The sequence below is a fragment of the Rattus norvegicus genome, chromosome 8, assembly GCF_036323735.1.
Source record: "Rattus norvegicus strain BN/NHsdMcwi chromosome 8, GRCr8, whole genome shotgun sequence".
Lineage (NCBI taxonomy): Eukaryota > Metazoa > Chordata > Mammalia > Rodentia > Muridae > Rattus > Rattus norvegicus.
This window is the reverse complement of record NC_086026.1, coordinates 63712851-63731303: the sequence shown is the minus strand read 5'-3', so window position 1 is coordinate 63731303 and position 18453 is coordinate 63712851. Positions and strand designations below refer to the sequence as shown.

Genomic DNA, 18453 nt, shown 5'->3' with positions numbered 1-18453 from the left:
TTAGGAAAGTTGCTCCCATAAATATAGCATCATTATCAATGCCTAGGAACTGGTTAGTCATTCCACATGGTTTAACATCCAGTTCATGTTTAAACTTCTTCACTTACCTCTCATAGCTGTGTTCATCCCCTTTTCTCAAAACCGAGACTCAATAAGGTCGATGTGTTGTTATATTTGAAATTAGTATTGTAATTTGATATAAGACTATGACATTAGTTCTTAATATTTACATTCACCATTAAATTCAGTTACAGTTGTTACAAATCTTGGCAGAATCATGTTGACTTATTGTTTTAGCACCTTCTCTCTGTAAATATATGACAAATCATGATAAACACTTGTCTTATTTTTAAAGAAATTGGAGCACCATACTGAAAGTTTAATCCTTTTTGTTTCTACAGATATTCCAAATGTCCTGGTTGGCACTGCATTTAATATTGATGATATCAATGGAGGATTTGTAGTTCATTGGTTAAATAACAAGGAATTTCACTTTACATCATCAACTGAAATATTTATGCACCAATTACGAAAACTTTCTGAAAAACAGTTAGATCATGAAAGTGATGATGCAGATAGAGAAGACGATGAGCGCTCACAGGAGGAGAGAGAGAGGGGCTTGCGTATGAAACTGGATCATGGTTTGTATCCCTCGCCTTGCTGTCTCACGAAGGATAAATAGCAGCTTTCTGTGGGGCCTCTCTGAGTCTGAGCTCTTCCTGCTTTTCTCTGTCCTTTGCTTTTTCTTTTATAAGTACGAGTCACCGCATAGACCAGGCACTGGGCTTGTTCCTGCACACATTGTTAACTCTAGCTGATTTGTTTTGTTTATGATGTGGACTTATGCAGGCTAGGCAAGTACTCTGTGACTGAACTATAGCCTGTAGCCCTTTCATTTTGAGATCAGCATTCCTGAATTGCCAGACTGGCCATGGGCTTGAATTCCTTTTGCCTAAGTCTCCTGAGTAAATAGGATTAGAAACTTGTGCGTGCATGCCAGCCAGACTCTCTATATATCTTCTATAGCACCTTCAGTAATGTACTGTGGATACCATATTCTTTTTTTGGAAATATATTTTGATAATTTTAATAATGAAAATATGGTATAATTTTTATTTATCTAAAATAATAGACATAATAATTTCAATTTGGACAAGAAAATACTTTTGCTGATCATAAATCGTAAAGGTAATTTATAGTTTCTAAATGAATTCTATAGTATTATATAGTATATATTCTGATAAATATATTTTCTGATTTAGAATTGTCTCTGGATAGAGAATCTGAGGCAGGTACAGGCTCATCAGAACATGAAGATGGAGAGAGAGAGGGAAGTCCCAGGACCCACCCACGACCCAGCGTCTCGCTGCCCCTGCCCACAGTGCTGCTGGATCGGAAGATCGAAACGCTGCTGACAGAGTGGAATAAGAACCCCGACATGCTGTTCACGATACACCCTGTAGATGGGACGTTTCTAGTGTGGCATGTAAAGTACTTGGATGAATATAACCCCGGAATATTTAGACAAGTTCAGGTATATTTCCCTGATGAAAACAATTACAGTTTTAAAGTAACAAGATGCTATATAGACTTCATAGATTTTCAGAATTACTAAAAGATTTAGCTTTTGTAAACAACTAAGAAAAAACTTATTCTTGTTTTTAAAGAGGATCAGTACCACACATTTTGCACAATTAGTTAATTCAATGGAACTTCTTTTCTTTTGAAAACACCAAGTATTTAAATGACTACACATGCTTTCTGAGAATTGTAATATTTTTAGTACAACCAAGGGAACTATTTTGAAAATATGATATATTCTTATTGTCAGTTTATTTCCTTTTTCTCCTCTTCTCCTCCCCTCCTCCTTCTTTTTAAGGGACAGGGTCTCATGTAGCCAGGCTGGTCTCAACTAGTTGTAGTGCCAAGGATGACCTTCACTTCCTGATTGTTCCTCTCCCTCCCAAGTGCTGACATTGTAGGTGTATGCTCACCCTCGGTTTTAGAAGCCAGATCAAGCTGCTTTCCTGTGGTGTCATCTTAGCTGTGTTATAATTTAAGGACACTATTACGATTACTTTGGTGTAAGGTATAAGCCATGTATTTGAACTTTATCATTCATTTTGTACTGGGATATTACTAGTGATCTGTTATCTAAATTGGAGAATTAAACTATACAGAGGTTAAACATGATTTCTTTTTTTTTCTTTTTTTCTTTTTTCTTTTTTTTTTTTTTTTGGTTGAGAGGCTAGGATTTGGCATTTTGAAAATAGAAGTGTGTTTGGCAAAGTATTTTTGAAATAAGGCAAACTCCTTATAATGAATCATAAATTTGTGTTTTTCAGGTTTCTTTTTCCTCTCGTATTCCTGTTGCATTTCCCTCTGGGGACGCCAACTCTCTTAGTAAAAACATCATGATGTATGCTTGTGTAAATGCTACAAAAGACTCATACAGCACCACATCACAGCCTGAGCTGATGTCTGTAGATAGTTCACATGGGTCACAGCCTCACTATACATCACACAGCACTGATTGGAACATTTTAGCGCCTACGGTAATGATGGTTTCTAAACACATAGACGGGTCTTTGAATCAGTGGGCAGTCACATTTGCTGATAAGTCAGCCTTTACCACTGTTCTGACCGTATCTCACAAGTTCAGATACTGTGGCCACCGATTCCACCTCAATGACCTGGCATGCCATTCCGTTTTACCTCTGTTGCTGACATCTTCCCACCATAATGCTCTGTTGACTCCTGAGGCAGACTGTCAGTGGGACACGGACAGTAAACTAAATAGATTAATAGATCCTGTAAAACACACAAAAGGTTCATCAAAACAGCCGCTTAGAAATGCAGCAACCCGCACATTTCATGACCCAAATGCAATCTACAGTGAACTTATTCTGTGGCGTGTAGACCCCATTGGACCTTTGTCATATACTGGAGGAGTGTCAGAATTGGCTCGAATTAACTCTTTACATACCTCAGCCTTCTCTAATGTGGCATGGCTTCCAACTCTTATTCCTAGTTATTGTCTTGGTAAGTATTTATTTCATTGGAAAATGAGTAAAAGCTTTTATTTGTTTTATTTTATTTAAAAAAAAATTTTAAGACATCGTTTCTCTGTGTAGCCCTGGCTGTTCTAGAACTCTCTGTAGACCAGGCTGGCCTTGAACTCAGTGATCTGCCTGCCTCTGCCTTCTAGGTGCTGGGATTAAAGGCATGTGCCACCACCATTCAGTGAATAAAAGTTTTAAAATTATTACTTTTTATTAACAAAATCTTTTTTCTTCTTTATATTTCTTTTGAGCCATCGTATCTTGCAACATTTTATGTAGACCATGCTGGCCTTGGACATTGAGATCTTGCTGCCTCCCACGTGCTGATATTACCATCATGCTTGGTTCACAAAATGATTTAGATTTATCATAGTTAAGCTCTTTTTAAAAAGTTATTTTATTTTATGTGTATAAGTCTTTTGCCCACATATATGTCTGTTCACCAAATGCCTGCTTGGTGCCATGTCAGAAAAGGTGTCAGATTTTTGGGACTGAGTTACACACAGTTGTGAGCCACCATATGGATGCTGGAAGTCAAATCAAGGTTCTGACTGCTGAGCCATCTCTCCAGCTCTGAGCTTCTTTAATAGGTTGTCAGAATGTTTGTACATGCTTGTCTTTAGAGTGTTAAAGCTTTTATAGTTTTTCTACTGAGTGTTTGTTAATAAGTTTATTGTATTCATTTAATTATTCCGGATGGTAGTTACACCTAGAAAGAAATATGTACTTATTTGTTCTTATATTTCAGTCAGTAATAAAGATAAATTACACATTGTAACCCAAAGACTTTATTTTTTTTCCCCAGGCACATACTGCAATTCTGCAAGTGCTTGCTTTGTTGCATCTGATGGCAAAAATCTAAGACTCTATCAAGCTGTGGTAGATGCAAGAAAATTATTAGATGAACTATCAGACCCAGAAGCCTCAGTAAGAATTTTCAAATCATTTTCTAAGCTAATAATTCTCTTTTTACTTCACCTAAGACTGCGGTTTATTAGTTGGTGTTTGGGGAATGAGAATATGTATTTTGGCTATGTTGGACAGACAGTAAGACAGACAGATATTCATAAACACACAATTTTTTTTGTGTTCTAAGGTATACAATTTAAAACTTAAATGAAAATGCACATCTCAATTTGACATATAAAGAAACAAATATCTTGTCATTTCCCTAAAATATTGACTTTCTAGTTTGATTTTTTAAAAGCATATTTATGGGTTATTTGTGTGTTTTGGTGTGTCAATGCCATGTGTGTTCAGGTGTCCACAGACGGTGTTAGATCTCTGGAGCTGAAGTTACAGACAGTTGGGAGCCCTCCAATATGGGTGCTAAGAACCAAATTTGGGCCCTTTGGAAGGGCAGCAAGTCCTCTAAGTGTTGAGTCGCCTCTGCATCCCTAGTTTGGGCATCTAAATCTTGCTTTCAAGGCATCTTTACCCAATGTTTTAAATTAGAAAATTAGAGTATTTCTAAGCCTAACTTATTTAAAATATTCTGTGGCTAGAATCTATCTATCTATCTATCTATCTATCTATCTATCTATCTATCTATCAATATATATAGTATATCTAAAATATATATAATATTGCCTCATTCTAGTAGTTATATAGGAGACTAGAACTCATATATTTTACTCAATATTTGGGTTTGATCATTGACTTTTTCATTAACTAATAAAGACATATCTCTTTATAAAATGTTTCCTGTTCTAAAATGTTTCCAGTATTGAATACCAAATACCGGGCTGAGGAGAGTTCATAGTTCAGTGTGAAAAGCACTAGCTGTGTAATACGCCTCTCAACCTGACTTAGAGCCTCAGATGCCATGAAAGCCACATGCAGAGGTGCACATTTACAACCCTAGCATGTTGATGGTGGGTTAGGTGGTCAAGACAGGAGGATCCGCTAGAAGCTTGCACAGCAGCAGAAACAAGAGACCTTGCCTCAGAAGCAAAGTAGAATGAGAGAACTGACTGCTCCCAGCTTGTCCTGACTTCCCCCTGTGTACTGCACTGTGCTGCTGGACCTCATCAGGGAATCCGTGAGTAGTCAGGGAAGCTGGAGCACCAGGTGCTCTTTCTGATGTCTTGTACCTCTTGATGTATAGAAGACACAGAACATAGTTACAGTGCTGACCTTTAAGAAAACTTTAATTTAAAAGAAAACTGCAGTAGAAGGCAGAGGATCAGGAAATTTGAAGTTATCATTGGTTCTATGGTTCTGGGGCAGACTGAGCCACGTGGGACTCTGTCTCAGAACAAAAGAGAAAGTCTTAGTAGAAGATTAGTTTGAGACCAGAGGAAGTGTTTAGGTGCTCTTCAGCTGATTGCTAAAGATATGGCACTGGAAGTGTTTATAGCAGCAGAGAGACCAGATTAGGATGATTATGGAAAGTTCTATCGAAGACTGGGTTTTGCTTTGTTCTGGACAAATAGGTAAGATTTGGAAAGATGATACCTTTGTTTTTGTCTGTGCAAAATAAGTGTGGCTACAGGAAAATACACATATAAAACACATATAGAGATAGAGGGAAAGCATTTTGGGTTCTTGGTGTAGAGAAAGTCTCAGCTGTGCTATAATACTCTAAATTCATCTGCTTTTTTTTTTTTTTTTCGGAGCTGGGGACCGAACCCAGGGCCTTGCTCTTCCTAGGCAAGCGCTCTACCACTGAGCTAAATCCCCAACCCCAATTCATCTGCTTTTAATTCTGCTAGTGGAAGCTAAATGAGGTCAGACCTGGTTACTATTTGGATGGGACAAAGTTGGCCAACGAAGCATCCTAGAGTTGTCCTTGGAGTTGGATAGTGCACTAAAGGCCAGCTACTGTCACCAGCCATTTGATGTTTTAGTCCAAGCTATCTTACACTGTCATCTCTGTTGTCAGGGAACTGATTCTGATACAAATCATGCTGTCTTTGGTTAATGTTGCTACTATGTTGAAATTCAATGTATTTTCCACAAATTGTCTTGGCTAGTCATAGTTCTACTTAGAGTAAGTCTCATATTCTTTTCACAGAGAATACCACAGATAATCAAAGATAATCAAGGTTTTGTAAACCTTGGGCTTTCTTTCTCCTTAGGACAAATTTGTTTCATTTCTGACCACAAGTTTTAGTTTTTCAGAGTTTGTGTATTTGTGTGTATGTGTGTGTGTGTGTGTGTGTGTGTGTGTGTGTGTGTGTGTGTGTACAGAGGCCAGAGGAAGGCATCAGTTGTTGTCCTCTGTCATTATCTACCCACTTTCTTGAGGTAGGATCTTTGACTGAACCTGGAGATAGGCTGGCGCCCGATAATCCAGCAGTCCTGCCTCCATCTTCCCATTACTCATGCACTGCTACACTCCCAAACTCAGGCCCTCGGACCTGCACCAACACTTGAACACACTTAAACCCCTGAGCATGTCTTCAGCCATTAACAGTTAATGGATGCCTGCCTGCCTTTTTTCTTTTTTCTTTTTTTTTTCTTTTTGAGACAGTTTTTTCCTGTGTGTCCCTGGCTGTCCTAGAACTTGCTCTGTAGGTCAGGCTTACCTTGAGCTCACAGAGATCCACCTACCTCTGCCTCTGAGTGCTAGGATTAAAGGTGTGCACCACCACCACCTGGCTTGCCCTAACGGTTTCTTAATTGTTTTATGTTTGACCTTGGCTAGCCTGAGCAGGTTGGCGTTGTGTGGTGTCAGGAATAGAGCTGTGCTGCAGTCTCTTCCTCAGTCACTAGTATGTTTGTCACTCTCCACACTCTGCAAGCCATTGGTTCACGTTTACTTGACCACCAGTTAAATGCCCCAAGGTCTTTTATCTATTCCATTATATAGAGTTTGGGACTCAAATGTAGACATGGTTCCTCTATTGCATTAATAGCACTACCTTTTACTGTCCTTTTGCATCTAGACTCTTACATTCAGTGTATTTAATATTGCTTAATGCTAGTCGTGCTGTGACTGTCAATTAAAGATGCTAAGCAGCAGAGGTGTGAATAGAGTCTAGCAGTAATACCTTTAGACTTTAGAGTTTCATTATCCAGAGTCATTCTACCATTCTCAACGGTTTGTCTGGAGGAGCTTGTTGTCTTCTGTGCTAAAATAAAGTAACCCTGTTTACCAAATCTTCTACATAAAAAGAAGGAAGGTAAATGTTAACAAATGATACTATTTTGAGACAGGGTCTTGCTATGCAGCCCAGGCTGTTCTTACACTGTCCGACTTCTACCTCCTGAGCACGGGGATTATAGGTGTGGACCACCATGCTTTACTTCTTCCACACCATTTGATACCAAAGCATAAATTATACTGCTTCTTAATTTGGTTTCTCTAAACGTACTATTTCCTTTTTAAAAATTTAATGATAACAGGGATTGAATTTAGGACTTCGTTATGTGCTAGGCAGACAGGCTTCCACTGAGCTATCTCCTAGCCCTTTCTTTTTAGTTTGAGATAGTCTTGCTAAATTTGCTCATGCAAGCCTTGAACTTGTTACTGTCCTGCCTTGGCCTCCCATGTGGCTGCCCAGGCAGGTCTTGAACACTGTACTGTCCTGTCTTAGCCTCCTGGGTGGCTGGGGCTATAGGCCTTTGCCATCAGCAGCTTGCCTGTTATGCCAGGAAGCATTCATGAATCCCAAAAGACCACCAAGGAGCCAACCCCGATGCAGTCACATTGGGTTCTCGTTATTACAAACCTGAGTTTGAGCTCACTCACCACCGACTCGTAGGGCAGTTTGATGAAGCAGCTCTGACTCTCATCAGGACAAGATTTCACAGAAAATGGAAGTAAGGAAGGAGCGGGGTCCAGCCTGGCAGTCATCTAACTAAATGTCTATTGTAAACCAACGGGTGGGTGCTCTGAAGTAAGACCGTATACAATCACAGACGATCTGAAAGTACATCAGTCAGACTAATCTCTGAGTAAGTGTTGCTAGGAAGTAGCTAGGGAGTAACTCTGGCCAAGGACAGCCATGAGGACCTTTATGGTATGTGGGTGCAGCTGTGGGCCAAGTTCTCAGGCCCCCTTTTTTAAAAGATAGGAGTCTGGTTCCAAGATGGAGTAGGTTTGGACTATCAGCCTTGTTTTTGAAAGCTAGACATGGGTCTGGTTTTGGTTTAGTCGCTGGTGTCTGTTGGCGTGGGGGTTTCAGTCTTGCACTCTTTGGTCTTTGTTGTGAGTTTATTAACCACTGCTGTTTGTTTGCATTGAGAGGGTTTTTAAAAAGACTCTTGTCCTTGTGAATAGTTAAGTGCTATAATTATTTCTTTTATAAATGGAATGTTGCCTAGTTTGTGTGTTGCTGGCTATTGAAACTAGAGCTTTGCATGTACTGGGCAAACATTTTCTAGACTGGTTCCTCCTGGCTAATTTTCTTGGTATTTTCAAGGAGCCATGTTTCTTTGAACCTCTGCTTCTCTGTTGATTTGTCTGCTTTTATCTTTATTTCCTAACTTTTGCTTGCTTTGGGATTTCTTTCTTCAAATTTATTCTTCTGTCATATATTTTATCCTGACTGAAGTTTCCCCTCCCTCCTGTCGTCAGTCTCCCGTTTCTGTTTCCCTTCTCCCAGATCCACTTCCCTCACCCCACTTCTCTTCAAAACAGGGCAGGCATCCTAGGGTTATCAACCAAACATGACATATCAAGTTTTAGAAAGACTAGGCACCTCCCTCATTATTAAGTCTAGATGGGGCAGCTCAGCGGGAGGAAAGTATAACTTTAATTTTTTCAAACCTTATTTTATAATGATGGTTCCTAAACACTTTAACCTCCCTTGTAGCCCACCACCCACCAGAGGTAGTGGAAAAGAAAGAATACAGGGGTGGGGGGAGGGGCTGGACCTGTTTAGAAAGGTTCTTTGGAGCAACTTCTGTCTCTGTGTTCTCTGGAAATAGGCAGTTCAGTTTACAGATTAGCAGGCAGCAGCAGCTTGATCCATTCACAAACACTTCACAGTAGAGTCTAGTTATCTACAGTGATGATATGACCTAGCAGAGACAGCAGGAAGGACCAGCAGGAACACCAGGAGAAGTCTCTTTTTCTCTTAGGGAATCGAAGATCAGCAAAGACACACCCACAAGCATTGCATAGCTAGGTGTACCAACAAGCCAAGCTCTGTCTCCATTAACTGTGGAGTCCTATTTATCCCCTCCAAACATCACATGTCCTCCGTGTGCCTCACCTAAACACAGGTCTTGCCTCAGCACGTGCATCCAGTCAGCCTGAGTCCGCAGACATGTCAAGAAGCTGCAGCACACCACCAGAAGGTTTTTGGTGCCTTCTCTCTATGGTGTTCTGGCAAATGCAGCTCAACTGTGCAGTGTAAGGCAGATCAATACATGTGTGCTGTTAGCAGAGAATCCTTCATCACATGTCCTTTCACCTGCTCACTTTAGCAGAACATCCTCTGCTGTGTCTGCTTCAGTGAAACATTCCTTCATGAGTCTGCCTTAGCCTTTCACACTCGTTTCCTTTTTAGCGAAACGTTCCTTCATGTGTTTGCCCCAGCAAAACACCATCCAACTGACTTCCCAAAGAACCCTTATGTTTCCACTTCAGAAAAGGGTTCTAGAAGCAGGTAAAAGTGTCATAGACAGCCCCCACTCCTACTGTTTGGAGTCCCACAAGAACACCACGCTACATAGCTATAACATATACACAGAAGACCTAGGGCAGGTCAGTCTCTGTGAGTCCCTGTAAGCCCAGGGCTGTGGGTTCTGTGGGTTTTCTTGTTGTGTTCTTGACACCACTGGGTCCTTCAATCCTTCCTTCTCCTCTTCCACAGGATTCCTTAAGGTCTGCCTAATGTTTGGCTGTAGGTCTCTGCATCTGCTCCCATATAGCAGAATATCACTAGGATTCATTTTACTGCCTTTTTCTTTCTTTACTTTTGCTGGGAATATTTGGTTCTATCCTAGGTCTTTGGGGTATCCAGCCTCTGGCTCCTGGCCCTCCAGGCAGTGTCAGACGTGGCACCTTCTAGTTGCATGGGTCTCAAGCTGGGCCAGTCATTGCTTGGACACGCCTACAAATTCTGTGCCACTTCACCCGGCACATCTTGTAGGTAGCAGCTTACCTATGTGTTATCCTAATCCCTCCACTGAAGCCTTGCCTGCTTACGGAAGATGGTCAGTTCAGGCTCCATGTCCCCATTACCTTTAGTTTCTGACTTGTCTTGAGTTTTCTTTCCTTATGGAGAGAGGAGCTTAGATTATTAATTTAAAATTTATTTCCTAAATTAAAATTTGTCTTGAGATTTATTTATTTTATTTTAAGTGTATGGATGTTTTGTTTGCTTGCTCTGAGTATCGTGTGCATTCCTGGTAGCTGAGGAGGCCAGAAGAGGCTATCAGATTCCCTGGAACTGGAGTTACACACAGCTCGTGAGCTGCCGTCCGGGTGCTGGAGAGTGAACTGAATCTTCTGGAAGAGTAGTTGTTGGTCTTAACTACTGAGCCATCTGTCTAGTCCCCTACGTTTTTGTTTTGATTTTTATATGCACATGCAGTGTGTGCATGTGGGGTCGTGCACAGGTGTGTGCACAGGTGTGTGCTCAGGTGTGTGCTCAGGTGTGTGCTCAGGTGTGTGCACAGGTGTGTGCTCAGGTGCGCATAAAAGCTGCAACTGTGGCGCTCTGCCTTTTTTTTTAATTTTTAAAAATTAAAAAAGATTATTTGGATATTTTATGTATTTACATTTCAGATGTTATCCCCTTTCCCTCCTCCCCCTGCTTCTATGAGGATGTCCCCACTCCCATCCACCCACTCCCATCTCAACACCCTGGCATTCCCCTACATTAGGGAAACCAGCCTTCACAGGACCAAGGGCCTCTCCTCCTATTGTTGCTGGACAGTGCCATCCTCTGCTACATATGCAGCTGGAGCCATGGGTCCCTCCACATGTGCTTTTTGGTGGGTGGTTTAGTCCCCAGGAGCTCTGGGGGTCTGTTTGGTTGATAATGTTTTTCTTCCTATGGGGTTGCAAACCCTTTCAGCTCCTTCAGTCCTTTCTCTATTTCCTCCATTGGGGTCTCCGTGCTCAATTCAATGGCTAGCTGCAAGCATCCTCATCTGTATCAGTAAGGTCTGGTAGAGCCTCTCAGGAGACATCCATATGAGGCTCCTGTCAGCAAGCCCTTCTTTGCATCAAAAATAGTGACTGGATTTGGTGTCTGTATATGGGCTGGATCCCCAGGTGGGGCAGTCTCTGGATGGCCTTTCCTTCAGTCCCTGCTCTACTCTTTTTTTTTCCTGCTCCACTCTTTGTCCCTATATTTCCTCCTGTGAATTTTTGTTCCCTCTTCTAAGAAGGACTGAGGCATCCACATTTTGGTCTTCCTTCTTCTTGAGCTTCATGTGGTCTGTGAATTATTTCTTGGGTATTCTGAGTTTGGGGGCTAGTATCCACTTATCAGTGAGTACATACTGTGTGTGTTCTTTTGTGACTGAGTTACCTCACTCAGGATGATATTTTCTAGTTCCATTATTTGCCTAAGAATTTCATGAAGTCATTGTTTTTAATAGCTGAGTAGTACTTCATTGTGTAAATGTACCACATTTTCTGTATCCATTTCTCTGTTGAAGGGCATCTGGGTTCTTTCCAGCTTCTGGCTATTATAAATAAGGCTGCTATGAACATAGTGAGTATGTGTCCTTGTGATATGTTGGAGCATCTTTTGGGTGTACAGCTGGGCCTTCAGGTAGCATTATGTCCAATTTTCTGAGGAACCACCAGACTGATTTCCAGGTGGTCGTCCCACCAACAATGGAGAAGTGTTCCTTTTTCTCCACATCCTCACCATCATCTGTTGTTACCTGAGTTTTTGATCTCAGCCATTCTGACTGGTGTGAAGTGGAATCTCAGGGTTATTTTGATTTGCATTTCCCTTATGACTAAAGATGTTGAACATTTCTTTATGTGCTTCTCAGCCATTTGATATTCCTCAGTTGAGAATTCTTTGTTTAGCTCTGTACCCAATTTTTTTTGTACCCAATTTTTAATAGGGTTATTTGATTCTCTGGAGTCTAACTTCTTGAGTTCTTTATATATATTGGATATTAACCCTCTGTCAGATGTAGGATTGGTAAAGATCTTTTCCCAATCTATTGGTTACCATTTTGTCCTAATGACAGTGTCCTTTGCCTTACACAAGCTTTGCAATTTTATGAGGTCCTATTTATCGATTCTTGATCTTAGAGCATAAGCTATTAATGTTCAGTTCAGGAAATTTTCCCCTGTGCCTCTGTGTTTGAGGCTCTTGCCAACTTTCTGTCATTTCTAGCAAGTAGCTAGACATGACTGAGAGATGGAGATTGCCTCTCTACTGCCCCTGCTGGTCAGTCTCCTTTCTTGGTAATCCTTTTTTTTTTTTTTCAAATATAGGAAAATATTTTATTCTTAAGTCATTAAGTCATTTTAATTTATCTTTATAGACAGTAAATATCTTGCTATGTGTGATGGCCAACACTTTAGTCCCAGAATTCAGGAGGTAGAGACGGTTGCATCCTTGACTGGTCTACATAGTTTCCAGAGACCAAGAGCTACATAATGAGATCCTGTCACAAACAAAGAAACCAAAACAGCAAGACAAAAAAACGTCAGTGAAAATCACATATAAATTATATTGATCTCTTTGTGTTTAGGCTTATAAAATAAATTTATTAAGGTGTAGAGATAGTACACTATATAGACCAAAATTTTTGTATACGTTTGTGAAGGCTACCACTTTCCTATATTATCTTTATTGGTGAATTCTATTTTATTATCAAGAAGCATAAGATTGTAATGTAATTTTTTCACAGCTATAATTATAGAATGCTATTTAATCACTTTCCATTTGTTTATTTTCTTGAGTGTTTTGATAATTTCATGAAATTACTTTTTTATAAATGTGCAGAAACATATCATTGTTAAAAAAGCATCTTTATTATATGAATTGTCAAAAATGCTCTACCTAATACCGTTTGATATGATATTTTTATATAACTTCCAGATGATTCATTGTATTAGGTATAATTTATGTATAGGAAACAAACCAATATCATATAGCAGAGAAATTTCTCACAATTTGAACAGACACAGAGAGTCATGACTTAAATCAAAACCTTATCTGCTGCTTTCTTATTTACTGTTCCTTCTTCCTGACCAAGGTCAGCTCTGTTTTCTCACCAAGGGTTACATTAGCTACTTTTACAAGTCCATGTATGTATCTACAAGTGGGACAGACATGCAGTTCTCATTGCACCAACCCTCATATTTAAATTCTAAATATATCCATTCCGGTTTCATTCTTCCCTTTTTTTTAAATCTGTGCTTTTGTGCAAAGCCACTCTGCCTTAACCGCTCCCTAGAGTGTTCGCTGATGGGGAGTTTTGGCTGTCCTTTGTCTTTTGTCTCTGTGGGACTCTCTGTTCCCCATGTGCTGAGGAAAGAAGCATCTGTAAGCACATCACCCTCTTGGCTCACGCTCTTCCTCTGTCTCATGCCCTCACCGTTTAGTGCCATGTCAGCAGCACGCCTCTTTTTTGCCAATTTTTTTTTTTTTGCCATTTTCTTTTTCTTTTCTTTCTTTTTTTTTAAAAAGCAATTGGGTTTATTGTATTATGTTAAGTTGAAAATACCTCAGTTACACATAATTTGGATACTGCACTTGAGATTATATATACCTCATACTGACAGTTATGTTTTCATTTCAAAGTAACCAGTGTATAAATTTTCCTGTTACCTAGATTTTGACATTTAAAGAGTTGATAGACTATATTTTATAACAAGTTGAACTAAAAATTCATGATTTCTCTTCTCTTGAAAGCCACTGATTTTATATTAGTTTTAATACTTATCCTGGAAACATAAATTTGCCTCTAGCATAAACGTTTCTGTGCCATTTTTTTTTAAATTTTATGGTTTTTTTTATTTTTTTCCATCTTTATTAAATTGGGTATTTCTTTTTTTTTGTTATTTGATATATTTCTTTATTTACATTTCAAATGTTATTCCCTTTCCCGGTTTCCTGTCCATAAGCCCCCACCCCCCCCCTGTACGGGTGTTCCTCCCATCCACTCCCCTTACCACCCTCCCTCCCTGGACATTCCCCTGCACTGGGGGTCCAACTTTGGCAGGACCAAGGGCTTCCCCTTCCACGGGTGCCTCAACAAGGCTATTCTCTGCTACATATGCAATTGGAGCTCTGGATCAGTCCATGTAAAGTGTTTTGGTAGTGGTTTAGTTCCTGGAAGCTCTGGTTGGTTGGCATTGTTGTTCATATGGGGTCTCAAGCCCCTTCAGCTCTTTTAGTCCTTTCTCTGATTCCTTCAACAGGGGTCTTGTTCTCAGTTCAGTGGTTTGCTGCTGGCATTCGCCTCTGTATTTGCTGTATTCTGGCTGTGTCTCTCAGGAGAGATCTACATCCGGTTCCTGTCGGCGTGCACTTCTTTGCTTCATCCATCTTATCTAGTTTGGTGGCTGTATATGTGTGGGCCACATGTGGGGCAGGCTCTGAATGGGCGTACCTTTAGCCTCTGTTCTAAACTTTGCCACCCTATCCCCTCCTAAGGGTATTCTTGTTCCCCTTTTAAAGGAGTGAAGCATCCACATTTTGGTCATCCTTTTTGAGTTTCATGTGTTTTGTGCATTTAGGGTAATTCGAGCATTTGGGCTAATATCCACTTATCAGTGAGTGCATACCATGTGTGTTTTTCTGTGATTGGGTTACCTCACTCAGGATGATATTTTCCAGATCCATCCATTTGCCTATGAATTTCATAAAGTCATTGGTTTTGATAGCTGAATAGTATTCCATTGTGTAGATGTACCACATTTTCTGTATTCATTCCTCTGTTGAAGGGCATCTGGGTTCTTTCCAGCTTCTGCCTATTATAAATAAGGCTGCTATGAACATAGTGGAGCATGTGTCTTTGTTATATGTTGGAGCATCTTTTGGGTATATGCCCAAGAGAGTCCTCAGGTAGTTCAATGTCCAATTTTCTGCGGAACCTCCAGACTGATTTCCAGAATGGTTGTACCAGTCTGCAATTCCACCAACAATGGAGGAGTGTGCCTCTTTCTCCACATCCTCGCCAGCATCTGCTGTCACCAGAGTTTTTGATCTTAGCCATTCTGACTGGTGTGAGGTGGAATCTCAGGGTTGTTTTGATTTGCATTTCCCTTATGACTAAAAATGTTGAACATTTCTTTAGGTGCTTCTCAGCCATTCGATATTCCTCAACTGTGAATTCTTTGTTTAGCTCTGAACCCCATTTTTTAATAGGGTTATTTGTCTCCCTGCAGTATAACTTTGTGGATTCTTTGTATAAATATCTATTCTCCAAATACAAGGGCACCTACATACATAAAAGAAACCTTACTAAAGCTCAAAGCACACATTACACCTCACACAATAATAGTAGCAGATTTCAACACCCCACTCTCATCAATGGACAGATCATGGAAACAGAAATTAAACAGAGACATAGACTAACAGAAGTTATGAACCAAATGGACTTAACAGATATTTATAGAACATTCTATCCTAAAACAAAAGGATATATCTTCTTCTCACCACCTTATGGTACTTTCTCCAAAATTGACTGTATAATCAGTCACAAAACAGGCCTCAACAGATAAAGAAAGTTAGAAATAATCCCATGCGTCCTATCAGACCACCACGAGCTAAAACTGGTCTTCAATAATAATAAGGAAAGAATGCCCACATATACATGGTGAACAATGCTCTACTCAATGATAACCTGGTCAAGGAAGAAATGAAGAAAGAAATTAAAGACTTCTTAGAATTTAATGAAAATGAAGGTACAACGTACCCAAACTTATGGGACACAATGAATGCTGTGCTAAGAGGAAAACTCATAGCTCTGAGTGCCTGCAGAAAGAAACAGGGAGAGCATATAACAGCAGCTTGACAGCACACCTAAAAGCTCTAGAACAAAAAGAAGCAAATATGCCCAGGAGGAGTAGAAGGCAGGAAATAATCAAACTTAGAGCTGAAATCAACCAAGTAGAAAGAAAAAGGCCTATACAAAGAATCAACAGAACCAAAAGCTGGTTCTTTGAGAAAATCAACAAAATAGATAAACCCTTAGCCAGACTAACCAGAGGACACAGAGAGTGTATCCAAATTAACAAAATCAGAAATGAAAAAGGAGACATAACAACAGAATCAGAGGAAATTCAAAAAATCACCAGATCCTACTACAAAAGCCTATATTCAACAAAACTTGAAAATCTGGAGGAAATGGACAATTTCCTACCAGGTACCGAAGTTAAATCAGGAACAGATAAACCATTTAAACAACCCCATAACTCCTAAAGAAATAGAAGCAGTCATTAAAGGTCTCCCAACCAAAAAGAGCCCAGGTCCAGATGGGTTCAGTGCAGAATTCTATCAGACCTTCATAGAAGACCTCATACCAATACTATCCAAACTATCCCACAAAATTGAAACAGATGGAGCACTACTGAATTCCTTCTATGAAGCCACACTTACTCTTATACCTAAACCACACAAAGACCCAACAGAGAGAATTTCAGACCAATTTCCCTTATGAATATTGACGCAAAAATATTCAATAAAATTCTTTCAAACCGAATCCAAGAACATATCAAAACAATTATCCATCATGATCAAGTAGGCTTCATCCCAGGCATGCAGGGATGGTTTAATACATGGAAAACCTTCAATGTAATCCATTATATAAACAAACTGAAAGAACAAAACCACATGATCATTTCATTAGATGCTGAGAAACAGTTTGACAAAATTCAACACCCCTTCATGATAAAAGTCCGGGAAAGAACAGGAATTCAAGGCCCATATCTAAACATAGTAAAAGCCATATACAGCAAACCAGTAGCTAACATTAAACTAAATGGAGAGAAACTTGAAGCAATCCCACTAAAATCAGGGACTAGACAAGGCTGCCCACTCTCTCTCTACTTATTCAATATAGTTCTTGAAGTTCTAGCCAGAACAATCAGACAACAAAAGGAGGTCAAGGGGATACAGATCGGAAAAGAAGAAGTCAAAATATCACTATTTGCAGATAATATGATAGTATAATTAAGTGATCCCAAAAGTTCCACCAGAGAACTACTAAACCTGATAAACACCTTCAGCAAAGTGGCTGGGTATGAAATTAACTCAAATAAATCAGTAGCTTTCCTCTACACAAAAGAGAAACAAGCTGAGAAAGAAATTAGGGAAACGACACCCTTCATAATAGTCCCAAATAATATAAAATACCTTGGTGTGACTTTAACCAAGCAAGTGAAAGATCTGTATGATAAGAATTTCAAGTCTCTGAAGAAAGAAATTGAAGAATATCTCAGAAGATGGAAAGATCTCCCATGCTCATGGATTGGCAGGATTAATACAGTAAAAATGGCCATTTTACCAAAAGCGATCTACAGATTAATGCAATCCCCATCAAAATTCCAATCCAATTCTTCATAGAGTTAGACAGAACAATTTGCAAATTCATCTGGAATAACAAAAAACCCAGGATAGCTAAAAATATCATCAACAATTAAAGGGGAATCACTATTCCTGAACTCAAGCAGTATTACAGAGCAATAGTAATAAAAACTGTATGGTATTGGTACAGAGACAGACAGACAGACCAGTGGAATAGAATTGAAGACCCAGAAATGAACCCACACACCTATGGGCACTTGATTTTTGACAAAGGAGCCAAAACCATCCAATGGAAAAAAGATAGCATTTTCAGCAAATGATGCTGGTTCAACTGGAGGTCAACATGTAGAAGAATGCAGATTGATCCATGCTTATCACCCTGTACAAAGCTTAAGTCCAAGTGGATCGAGGACCTCCACATCAAACCAAATACACTCAAACTAATAGAAGAAAAAGTGGGGAAGAATCTCAAACACATGGGCACTCGAGAAAATTTCCTGAACAAAACACCAATGGCTTATGCTCTAAGATCAAGAATTGACAAGTGGGGTCTCATAAAACTACAAAGCTCTGTAAGGCAAAGGACACTGTTGTTAGGACAAAACGACAACCAACAGATTGGGAAAAGATCTTTACCCATCCTACAACAGATAGAGGGCTTATTTCTTGGTAATTCTTTACCGCTGCAGTAGAGCTGGCAAGGGGCAGCCCAGTGGCTTGCAGGTCTCAGCTGTCTCAGACATGGGAACCTTCAGTTATCTCCTGAGCTTCAGAAGCTTGAGGAAGCTGCTCTCTTGAACTGTCAGATCCAATTTGAAGGATTTTGCGTTGAGTTCTTGAGCATCTTTACTGACTGTATGTGTTCTAGCAAATATTGAAAGGATGTTAATTTATCTTAACTCTAATTGGGAGTTTGTGTATTTTCCCTTCCACTTTTAAAAATTTTACCTCATGTATATTTTAAAAAATGTTTTTGTTTCTTT

The 18453-nt window shown here is 39.7% G+C and overlaps 1 protein-coding gene across 5 annotated transcripts in view; it reads left to right on the top strand.

The window, feature by feature from the left end:
* The window catches only part of Dmxl2 (Dmx-like 2), a 166598-nt gene that overhangs the window by 72608 nt on the left and 75537 nt on the right, over nucleotides 1–18453 (top strand). For all 5 annotated transcript variants that reach the window (XM_063265469.1, XM_008766360.4, XM_008766358.4 and 2 more), the window contains exons 10-13: nucleotides 402–641; nucleotides 1263–1534; nucleotides 2346–3042; nucleotides 3868–3989. In XM_063265469.1, coding sequence (XP_063121539.1) covers nucleotides 402–641; nucleotides 1263–1534; nucleotides 2346–3042; nucleotides 3868–3989 — 1331 coding nt within the window. The remainder of the gene's footprint in view (nucleotides 1–401; nucleotides 642–1262; nucleotides 1535–2345; nucleotides 3043–3867; nucleotides 3990–18453) is intronic.